Raw genomic sequence first — 11,826 nt, 5'->3', positions numbered from 1 at the left:
TACTACAGAGGTAAAAGGTATATAAAAAATGGTTAGCAACGTTTTTATGCTGGGGACAGTGTACCATAAAAGTGGAAGAAATTGCAGAATAATGAGGTGAACAGTTAGCTGTCCTATCTTCCAAAATTATTTGGGATTAAAGTATTACAATATTTTGAACTTTATGCTTTTTTGAAGTCCTCTGCCTTTTAATGTGTTGAAATTATGCATTCAAATGTGTGTTTCCCTGTTATTTTGTAATAATATTTTTTTTTAAAACCACTTTATGGGTAGGTAGCCTTTTTTCTGGAACGAGTTTGAGGAAATTTGACTAAATTGCACTGACTTTTTTTAAAATAAGTATCGAAAAAATGACAGTAGAAAAGGGAAAGTGTCCACCAGATACTTCTGTCTCCAGTTATTAGACTTCATGGGTTTTTTTTAATAGTGCTGTCCTGGAAACTGCCCGCCTTGTGATCAAGTCTGTGGGCGGACTCTTGGCTGCAGAAATCACAAATGTCCTTCAGGCTGCCACAGAGGTAAGAACAGGTGAAGAATCCCTGTAGTGATGGAATATTGTTTATTTTTGCCAAGTTTCATGCTTGCGTGACTGTGTGTGGTGCTAATGAATTCTCTCCATTGTTGCATGTGGGCTTTTTGTGAGGGCAGTGTGTTTGAAAGTGCTGGTTAAAACTTAAGGACTTAAGTAGTGGCAACCTGAGTTTTTACCTGGTGATTTTGCTTAATACTTTTCCTCTGAAAATGCTCTTGTCCCCTTTCCAGTTGTGTAATAAAAAAGCTATGGACTGGCTTCCTTTTCCCAATAATTCTGTTCACTGAATATGCATAAGAAAGTCCAAAGGCATATAGAAATGACTGCTGCTAATTGAGTCTGGATGGTTTTTAAAAATTCTGAATGCAACATGTGGTACAAGTGAGCTTAAAGTGAAAAAAATGTTATGGAATTTGAATGTATATTGGTATCCTTCTGGTAAAAGAAAATAAGAACTTGTTACTGACTATAAGAAGATAACAAAAAAGTTTGCTTCTGAATCCAGTGACCTTGGTTAGAAAGATGCTGGAAATAGGCAAAATTACCTGGCAGATTGCTTTGACATTTGCTTAGTAGGGGGTTAAATTGGAATGGCTGAAAAATTGTCTGCTGTCTGAGCAATTTTCCCCATAGAGGCTGCTGCCATGCTGAAACAGTAGCCAAGTAGCCTCTGTAATTTTCCTTAGTATTGTGAAGTATAAATTGCAATGACTCAGGAAATAAATCATAACTTGTTCAGCCAGTCTTCCTTCTGGGGAAGTGACTCTTAGGAGGGGAGGATAGGTAAATGTGTTAGTTGTATCTGTTAGCTTGCTATTAAATCTGTCACCACAAACTAGCAGTTTGGTTTTTCTCTATATACTGTGCCCCTTTTCTCTTTCCCTTTCCTTTCTTGTCCATCCCATGTAGCTCTCTGAAATCTTGGAAATATGTAATTTTTTGTGTACTGTCAAGAAAACTGGTAACAATTGCTTTTCCACACTAGTTTGGTTGATAACTAAATTCTAGAATTAAATTCTGATTGGAAAACTAAGGAGCTTATGCTGTATTATAGAATAAGCTTTTATGTTGAATGATTGTTTATATTTGATGCCGCTTGCATTTTACAACCTGGCTAAAAGTTTTCTAGTAATTAAAGATTTCTAGTAATTAAAATGAAAACCATAAAGCAATGCCTGTAAGAAAGCAAAAGTGATTGTTGAGAATGTAAATATCAAATATATACACTTTGAAGAGTAACTTATCAAAAGAGCATAATTGTCTATTTACTAACTAAAGTTGTATATAATGAAGGTAATGACTAATGATAAGAGATGATAGGTCTATTTTCTTTCCTAAATTCTCTGTGTTTTAACAAAATAGTCTAGTACATTTTGTAATATCTTCATAAATGATTGAAAGGATTCCTAATAAGGGCAATTATTTTAATGTTAAAATATTTATATTAATTTGTTTCTCCCTATATACCAATATTTTAATAGCTACTGAAAGTTATGATTAATTATTTTATCTTTAGTATGTAATACCAGGTTAGGGTAATTTTCCTATGAGCTGTCAGAGCGCAGTGACCACTGCTATTAAAGGAAATAGATGCCTCCTAGAAAATAACTTCCCAAATGGGGTCCAAATCTCAGAATTTTTAAAGGTTGGTGATAATAAACATTTGGCCTTTAGCAGGAGTCCCTGAAAACAGATAACTTAATCTATTATTTTTGTGGTTTGGGTTTTTTCCTTATCTTTTTTTCTTAACTATTTAGTGTTCTTGCTGAAATGTACAGTGTGTTGCTAGGGAATAGAAATGTTTTTGCTTCCTACTGTAATACATTATAATGCTTGATTTGAGAACAGTATACTCTCACCTTACCTTCAAGCTCTCTGAATCTCTGATCTCTGCCTTTCTGTATTTTTGAGAATGTAGTCAGTTGTTAAGTGAATTGTAGACATATTAGCTACTCTGGGCAGTATAGCTTTAGACCTTCAGTTTATTTTGCAGAAGTAGCTGGACAAGCTTGAGAAGTGGGCCCTTGGGATTCTCATAAGGTTTAACAACCAGCTGCACGTGCTGAACCCCGGGGTTGGGACAATCCCTGGTATCAACACAGGCTGAGGGATGAGCAGATCCAGAGTGGCCCTGCTGAGAGGGTGTTGGGGTTTCTGTGAGAGGCTGGACATGACCCAGCCATGTGCACTCAGCCCAGAAAGCCAAACGTGTCATGGGCTGCACCCAGGGCCCCGTGGGCAGCAGGGGAGGGAGGGGATTCTGTCCCTCTGCTCTGCTGGGAGCCCACCTGGAACACTGCATCCATCTCTGGGGTCCGCAATACAGGAAGGACATGGACCTGCTGGAGCGAGTCTAGAGAAGGGCCACTAAGATGGTGAGAGGTATGGAACACCTGTCCTGTGGGGAATGAGAGAATTTGGGTTGTTTTACCTGGAGAAGACTGGCAGCCTTCCAGTACCTAAAGCAGCCTACAAGAAAGATGGAGGACTTTTTACAAAGGCAGGCAGTGGCAGGACAAGGGGGAATGGCTTTAAATGAAAAGAGAATATGTTTAGATTAGATATTAGGAAGAGATTTTTTACTGTGAGAATGGTGAGGCATTGGAACAGGGTGCCTAGAGGACTTTTGGATGCTGCATCCTTGGCAGTGTTTTGAGGCTATAGATTGGGTGGGGCTTTGGGTAGTGTGGGCTAGTGAAATGTGTCCCTGCCCATGGTGGAGGGGTTGGAGCTAGATCATCTTTAACCCAAATGATTCTGTGTTTCTGTGCATGCTGAACACTATATTGTTATTTAATTTACTTTGCAATATGAAGACTGTAGTGCTTTCATCCTTTTCTCTTCAGCAGCCTTTTGCCAGTGAGACATCTGCTTCTTGAAATGCTGCTTTTCAGATCCTGCTAACAAGTCAGAATTGCTTAAAAAAATTTGCTATAAATATCTTCAGTTGTTTTCTTTAAAGCTTCAGAATGCAACATGATTAGTAATCTAAAATTCCATGTCTTTGCTTTTTTTAGAAGATTCATATCCTTGCTGTTAAATTACTCAATAATAAAACTAAGCAGTTGGCACTTGGTGAAGAAATGGTGTGGGAGAGTTATGAATTAAAACATAGATCTTTTACAGATACAGTTTTCAAAATGCATCAGATTAGTAACTTTATAGAGATGGAGGATGTTTTCAACAAAGCATTCATTATACACAGGCTGAACATTAATATCCTACTAAATCTGCAAAACTTTATTTTACTAGTTTTTCAGTGTCCCTTTTTGAATTTAGATGAAAGATGACATTTCTTCCTTGGTTATGTAAGACTGAAATACAAATTGAAAACATCTAAGTGGTGTGTGATCCAGATAACTAGGCTTCTTTTTTAAATGTGAGAGAGGGGTTATTTCTGACTTGCGTGTCATATTGTTAATATGTTTATTTTTAGGTAGTTGTAATCCATGTCCGGAGACTGTAGATGTGAAATGCAATTGTGGAAAAACTGTCATTAAAGTGCCCTGTGGCAGAGAGCGGACCATCAAACCTCCCAAATGCAAGCAGCTGTGCAGGTCTGTATAGAAAGTGTGTCTGTTTCCTGTTCTTAAGTGGAGTATAAAGTGCTCTTATAGAAAGTAGTAAAATATACCTTGAAAGGCAAAAATTGTTCATTATCTGATTACAGTTAGTACTTCTCAGTCTTCTGTATCCTTGACTATGCAGATGGAGATTAGCAATAATCCCTCCTATCAGATACCTCTCTGACACTGAGGTTTCATGAGCAGCTTGCCTGCTTCATGGGGGAGGTTCTGTCTCACCAAGCTCTTCCAGCTCTGTAGTCCAGCTCATTTCTTCAAGTTATCTCTGGTATGTTTTGAAGTACCTTAGTGAGGCAGTTTATCTAGAAAACTTGACTAGCAAAAGAAAAATAATATTTTCTGCTGGGGTGTAGCAGGATTATGTAGCGCAGAGTAGAATTAGGGTTGAAACAGCTGTTTGAATATGTAAACCCAACTTTGATTTTTAATTTTACTTAGAATTCCTCTCTAATTTTATTGTGTTATTAACCACCTGCTGAAGGTGAGACGTAAACTAATTTAAAACAAACACCAACTTGTTCATTTCAGTTCTTTGTATGTTGGACATACTTGCCCAGTGACTGTAGCTTTGTATTTCTTGCTGTCATATTGATTCATTCTTGGATTTTACTTTAGTCGGCCACCTACCTGTCACCATTCTACCCAGGAGAGACACTATTGTCACTTTGGGCGGTGCCCTCCGTGTCGCCAGCCCTGCCAGAAAACCTTAACATGTGGTCATTTGTGCCCTGTTCCCTGCCACGACGAAGCACTTGTGAAGCAAACTGGTGTAGTAAGTAAACAGTGAAAAATGGTGCATTATTTGTGTTCAGAACAATGAGCATCAGTTTGACCTGAATCTTCTGTTTTGAGGCTTTTGGAGTTCAGAGTAAACACATAATCAATCACAGAGGCAGGCATTCGGCTCAGCATGATGCTAAATGGTTCTAGCTCCTTTGTTACAATCTAAGTAATATTGTAATGCGTAACTGAATTGCTCAAAAATTTTTAAGATTCTTGTTGGAGTTGTATTAAAAACATTTAATTTCAGCTTTAAGCAATTGCTTTTAACATAAGAACAAAAAAAAAAATTAAGTCTGGTATTTACGAAGCCATCAAATTTTGCACAAGTTAGAAGTCAGAAATTGGCAGTTTTTAAAATAACACATAGTATGCAGTGCATGATACTAATTGAAGTAGCTTACTAATTAAAATATTTTTACCTTTATTGAGTGGTTAGAATTGTTTTACTGGTCTTTTTCATTTGGTTTGGTGCTTAATTTTTAGCACTAGGAGCCACAGGACTTAATTTTCCTATCCGTAATCAAGGTAAGGCTAAAACTGTAATTTTTTAATAACTATCTCTATGGGATGTGGAGATTTCCATTAGTAAAAAGCTAGTTACTAGAAAGTGAATTTTTCAGAATTGGAAAAGCTTTAGATTGTACATTTATTTGGGGCTAAGCAGATAGTTCCATTTATGTTTTGTATTCAAGTGGTGTCTTTTGCTCTCAGCATCAGTCTGCAGGGCCTTGGGAGCAGCCGTCTGAGCCAGCCTTCATTCAGACTGCACTACCGTGCCCTCCCTGTGAGGTTCCTATACCAGTGTAAGTATTAAAATAAAAAAAAAGGCAAATTAAAAAATGAGATTTTATATGGAAAGATAATTATTTTGTGTCTGAGAATTTGTCAGGGATATTTAAAAAAACCCAAACTGTTCTTCAGACTAGATCTCTGAAATAACTGAAAAGTATGATGTATAAGTAGAGAAAAAGGAGATGCTATTTGGAACAAAAGCAGATTACTTTCTGAAATTAACTGATTTCATATACAACTACAATTAATTTGCATGTGAAACAAATTTTGAGATTTTCATTATAAAACACAGCAATCCAAACAACTGTGGAAAAGGAGAAGGCATTGAGCTGCATAGATGGATGATTTTCTTAGTTTGCACTTTTAAAAAATAGATTACACTAATTTTTGTGTGAAAAGCACTGTCACTGTTTTAAGTCCCCTAAACAAGTATGCATTTTCTAAATCTCTGAATTTTTAATTTTTTTTTTTTTAACAGGGAATGTCTTGGACAGCATGAGGTGAGTCATGGAAACTGCCCTGTGAAGTGAAATAATGGCAATTACCTTACTTTGTAAGTCTGCAAAACAAAAGGCATTAAAAAGAAATAGCAGATTTTTAATACACATTTTTAAATCTATGCAGTGCCTTAACACAAATGCTTATGTATCAGATGTTTAGTTCCTTTCTGAAGAATGCATCACTATTTGACTTTGTAGAATTCATGGAGAGAAATTTAAAGTCATGATTGTTTTTGCTCTTTGTGTTTTCTTGCAGGTGTTAAAATGTTTTTTGGTGGTTTTATTAAATATTTATGCTTTCCCCCCCTCATTCTATAGTTAATATTCTCTCTCTGTTGCACACCCTTGAGTTCCGTGAACTGCTGCGTATATTTAAAAAGAATAAAGAATACAATGTCATACAGGAAAATTCTCATGTGACTTGGATCTAAGCACACATAAATGAAATCAGACAGTATAGTGGAAACTTCTTTAGTGTTAGTTACTAACTTTCTGTTGTGTAGCCTTCTCTAGTTTTTGATGAAGTTGCTGTCTATTTTGGCTTACATGAGAAGAGAATCTAATTGATGCTTAGTAGCCGACATCATTATTCACAATAATTTCTAAAAGTTACGAAATATAAAGTCAAGTTTTTATCTTGATTTCAGAAGATGACTGCTAAGCTAATTTAAAAAAAACATTTTGCTGTTACGGCTTTGTCTGCTGGTATGTCTGGTATAAATTCACTGTCAAAGCCTGACTAACAGTATTATAAAAAAACCTAGGATCATTTTAAGCAAGTAAAAAATGTTAGAAACCACTAAATTAAATACAAAAATATTGAAGATTCATATTTTTTTCTTTGACCTTTATTAATAATTTCTTGATGTGTGTTGTAATGGTGCCTTGATAATGTTTTGGTGACATCTTTGAATGTTGTTACCAGTGTCCATGTAGCTGCAGTCTGTTGAAGCAGCACGTTCCCTAACCCATCCAGGCTGTGAATGCAGCTTTTCCATAGAGCTGTTTTGCAGCTTGATGATTGCTGAAAAAAAGCGTGTCCTGAAAGTGGATGAAAAGAACAACAGTGCTTGTCTGTTTGTTGCTGAAACAGATGGGCTTTGCTTTGTTTTTCACCAGTAAAATTTACATGTGTATTTGCCAGTTTTTATTGAGTCAGTTACATGGTTTCTGATAGGACATACCAAATTTCACCCAAACTTCCATGAATTTATACATAAATAAAATGCAAGCTGTGGTCAGTAGACCCAGTCTATAACATGACAATGTAAAAGGATTTGGTCCTGTTCAGATGTACATGACTGTGAAGTTTGTCCTTCCTCACAGCAGAAGGACAGTGTCACTAGACTTATTAGAGAAAATAGTAACAATTACTACATATTTATTACTACTTGTTTCAGAATAATTAAAAAATACTTCATTTTACGTTGCATGCAAATCTTGGCAAAATCATTCAGTGGCTTTGGGTCATGTTTTATATATGGATTTGCATAGATCATGAGGACAAATCCCTGTGAGTCTACAGCTGACTTTAATGATTTAAATTTTTTGATGCTACGTGGTACTGTAGATGAACTGTTACTTCTGTCAGCCCGCAGAGGGCGGTGCTGCCTTCCTACTGAAATGCAGCATTTCCTCGAGTGAAATTGTCTCCTATTTGAGATTTTGGTGGAAGTTATGGAAAAGAACGATTCATTAATGTGTATAGGAAGTGTCTTTTATTTGCAGTGGATTTTGTGCTCATTCTTCATTTATATGTTGTTCTGAGATCTCTGGAAAGAAAAAAAAATATGTAATGTCTGTTCACTGTTTTACAGCCACATTAGTTCCAAACAAATAATCTCAGCTCAAATTAATTTACTTTTGTTAATAAGTGAAGGCATATATATTTAGGAATGCTTCTCTCCAGTAGAAGGGTCCAGGTCCAGCTCCTGAGGAGATTTTCACTGGGAAATGGGGACTGTTCACGAGTGACAAAAGTAGTAGCAACTTTCTTAAGAGAACTTTTGCTGTGAGTAGGTGCTTATTGCTGTACTTACTTGTGTTGGACTATTATTATGCCTCCTATAATGAAAGAGATATTAAAAAAGAAACTAGGAATGAAGTAAGCTGTAAAGTATTCTTGTGTTTTATCAGGATGCCTGCTGACGATGTGTAGAATAGGGAATAAAAGCAAACACCTTAGGACTTGTATAACAAGCAAATATACTGTCTATTTTTTTAATGTTTGGACAGTAATTTTAATTTGTGTAGATACTGGAGTTGATTGTTCATTGGGAAGGTTGTGTATGGATTGTTTTTTCTTTTTTTAGTTCTCTTTGGTATTTAATTTAGGAAGTATTTTTAAGGGATTGATTTAGTTTGAGCTCTTGAGCTCTGGCATTTAGAACAAGCAATTTATCACTTAACAACAGACTTAAAATTAATTTTCAGATGATGTAATTATATAAAATCTGTGCTTAATGGAAGTATGATTCTACATGATGTTTAAGCTAAAAGAGCATTTCTTTTAGCTGAAGTCTACAGCCTTCACTTAAATAATTTTACATATATTTAGAAAAATAAATACCTCATCATTCTTCCACTTGTAGGTTCTTAAAAGTAGCTCTCAATTTTGTTTCAGGTTGTGTGTCAGAAAAATCACCTATCAACAGTTGGTGCCACCCAAAAAAGAAGTCTTGATGTTCTAACTTTTTTTAACCATTATATATGTTGGAATTTCATAGCAGTAGTACACATATGCTGTTTTAAAATCATGTTATTCTAAATCTCTTTTTATGGAAACATACATTAAAGCTGCTACAAGGTAAACGAAGACAAAGAAGGAGATCTTTACTGACTATGATATCAATTTATCTGCTGTTTGTCATTTCCTTCTAGTTGCTTCATTTCATCAAATGTTCTAGAGGAAGGAAAATGCTCTGATTTTGCTTCCTTGTAAATATGCTGTATCGGACTGGGCATATCATTGAACTCTCTTTCTTCTTGGGTGTTTTTTTTTATTTTCTTGGTAGGAATTTGATGGTATATTTTAATATTCTGAGTGGGTTTTAGTTCTGGTTTGTTCATAGGAGGAAGACCATTACTCTGCCTCTAGGTAAAATTTAATGTAAAACTTGATGAGATTCATCTTTATGGCTAAACACCTTATAAAGGTTTCTAGAATTTCCTTGTCCTGTTGATTTTTGTTTTCGTATTCTAATTGACTTATCTGTTAATTGCTTTTATGCATTTGGGAGATTTCCTGGAAAGCTTTTGAAAGTTGTCATGTCTTTTTTTCCTTTCTTTCCTTTCCTTATCCTGTGGAAGACCTGGTATCCTGTAGAAGACCTGGAGTCTGAAAATGTTGACTTTTTTTTTTTTTTTCCCCATTCAGCTGTCATAAAATACTTATGGTTCTAATCTGCCTTCTTCATTCTTCAGCTCATCAGCCTCCTGGAGTTTGTGGCTACTTTTATGCTTGTCTTTGTAGCAAGAGTTCTAGCCCTCATTTAACCATTTCAGAACCTGATTCCAACTGTAGGAAGTAAAACTTCACTTTCTCAGCTGGATTTATTACTTAGATCCACAGCTAGGTTTAAATTAATTGAAAATTTTCAATTTTTAGGTTTCAGTGTCAGTTGATTCTAGGAAATTGTTATATCTTACTGAGCTCAAGCTGGATGCAGCCATAGGGCTGGAATGTTCCCTCTAGTCAGCCCTCTGAAAGCTGCCATTGTTGCCTGGCTGACTTCTGTGCTTCACCACTCTTGCCTTTGTTTAACAGTGCCTCTCATCTGTGTACTTGAGCAATGCTACTGGGAGGGATGCCCCAATTCTGCATAAGTGCTTGGCTGTAACTGGAGCTAGTGGTTGTGTCCTTATCTGGTGGAAGACTAACTCCTGGTAAAAAAAAATCTCACCAGCATTTTGGAATAGTGCAGCCCTAGAGATAATTTTTATTGTTGCCCTGATCTGCTGTCACTGTCTGAGCCACAGCAGAAGCATAGTCATAAAAAACTGAGTGGCAATGGGTGAGCAAGGAGAGGTAGAGAAGTGAGTGGATTGTAATGTTTGATACATCTTTTCTTTCATTCTTTTATCTTTAACATCATTTGACTACTTATATTGCTACGGAAAGGATGTTGTGCTCTGAGGGAGATGGAGTAAGATGTGAAGGGGTGGGATATTAGGAACATTAAAAGCTTTGGTAATTGGTGTGTGCATTCTGGGTATGGTGCTATTCTCTGCTTCAGACCCTGTTTTTATTAGGCCTGCTGCTTGCTGGCTTTTCTTCCTTTGGTCACCAGAAACATCCATCAGAGACAGAGTAGGATGTTTGCAAGGGGCAGTAGGAGCCAGGTGTTCAGACTACTTGGTGTGGTTGTTGTATTAGTGCTTTAGCAGCTTAACTTCAGCTCTGACACAGGGGTGTGAAAGTGGTTGGATGTGATGGCCTCAACATTTTCTACTGTGTATGCCATGCTTGATGTTCAGCCTGCAATGCAGACTTCTCTTCAGTCTTGGTGAGTCAGGATGATCAGGGGAGTTCAGAAGTCTTCTGAATGAACTGGATTTTGAAGTGATGTGATGTGGAGTAGTATTTCTTGGGTGAAGCCCAGAAAAATTTATATAGGCAAGTGGATTTAAATTTTTACTTTGTATGATTGAAGGAGATAATATGAGCAGTGCTGAGGAGAAGCTGTCCCTCATTCTTCCCTGTGGGGCCATCTCCTTTATTTTCAATTCCTGTGTTCATCTGTTTGTATGGCTAGGCAGCTAGCAAAACCCAAGAAACATTTTTCTATTGATTCCTTTTCTTCCATTTTGATTATTTGAATCATCTTTCTGTAAAGAGAGATGTATGTTAGGACTTGTTCAAAGTGGTAGGAGATGGTTGTGAGGGCTGTAGAGTTCAAAGAGAGAAAAGGAATGGGTGCCCTGCAAAGCTGTTCAGTCAACTGCAGCTGCAACATAAAATCACACCCTTAGTCTAGTCAAAGTGAGTTATGTCACATTAGTCTCTTGTGTAATAACATCATGAATAGTTTGTTTTTCTCTGAAATGGCATGAAATTAAGAAAAAAAATCAATTTTTTTTGACAGCATCACAGAAAACTAAATTTTTTTTTTTTTGTATGGGTATTATATAATGGTTGGAAAATGCTAACAGCAAGTTTCCTCTAATCTTTTTGTATGGAGGGACTTTTACTGTTCAACTTCAGGCAAGTAACCTAGTTAGGAGTTTACATTGGTTTCAGTACCAATGAAGAGTAATGGCTTCTAAGTAGATGCTCTGAAGGTTTCTGCAGAGTTCTGTTAACAAGAGTGTTGACCTCAAATTGTAAAGTACAAATGTGGCATAAGACATTAAAATCTTAGTCTTGTTATGGAGCTATTTCTGCTTTTCCTTACCTCTCCTGGGAGTTATATTTGATGTAGTCAGTATTTGCTTTTTAGAATTTCTGGCTTGCAGGTTGTTTTCTGTTTTTAGACTGTAAAATATTTTTCATTTATGGTGACCATAACATAATTATCCCTGTGAAAGCAAACTGTTACCGTCTTTTGCAATAATAGTAAAGCACCCTAGGAACCTTTAATGGAAGACACGAGTGTAATTCAGAAAGATGGAGCAAATTATGCTAAAAGATTTGAGT

General features: G+C 36.3%; 1 protein-coding gene across 1 annotated transcript in view; it reads left to right on the top strand.

Moving 5' to 3' along the window:
• NFXL1 (nuclear transcription factor, X-box binding like 1) overlaps positions 1–11,826 on the top strand; it is a 44,857-nt gene that overhangs the window by 10,163 nt on the left and 22,868 nt on the right. The window contains exons 11-15 of the mRNA XM_030271013.4: positions 428–518; positions 3,969–4,089; positions 4,732–4,888; positions 5,611–5,702; positions 6,170–6,191. Of these exons, the coding sequence (XP_030126873.4) occupies positions 428–518; positions 3,969–4,089; positions 4,732–4,888; positions 5,611–5,702; positions 6,170–6,191 (483 nt within the window). The remainder of the gene's footprint in view (positions 1–427; positions 519–3,968; positions 4,090–4,731; positions 4,889–5,610; positions 5,703–6,169; positions 6,192–11,826) is intronic.

The sequence above is a fragment of the Taeniopygia guttata genome, chromosome 4 (assembly GCF_048771995.1).
Source record: "Taeniopygia guttata chromosome 4, bTaeGut7.mat, whole genome shotgun sequence".
Classification (NCBI taxonomy): domain Eukaryota; kingdom Metazoa; phylum Chordata; class Aves; order Passeriformes; family Estrildidae; genus Taeniopygia; species Taeniopygia guttata.
The sequence above is the reverse complement of the archived record's forward strand: the minus strand, read 5'-3'. Positions and strand labels throughout refer to the sequence as shown.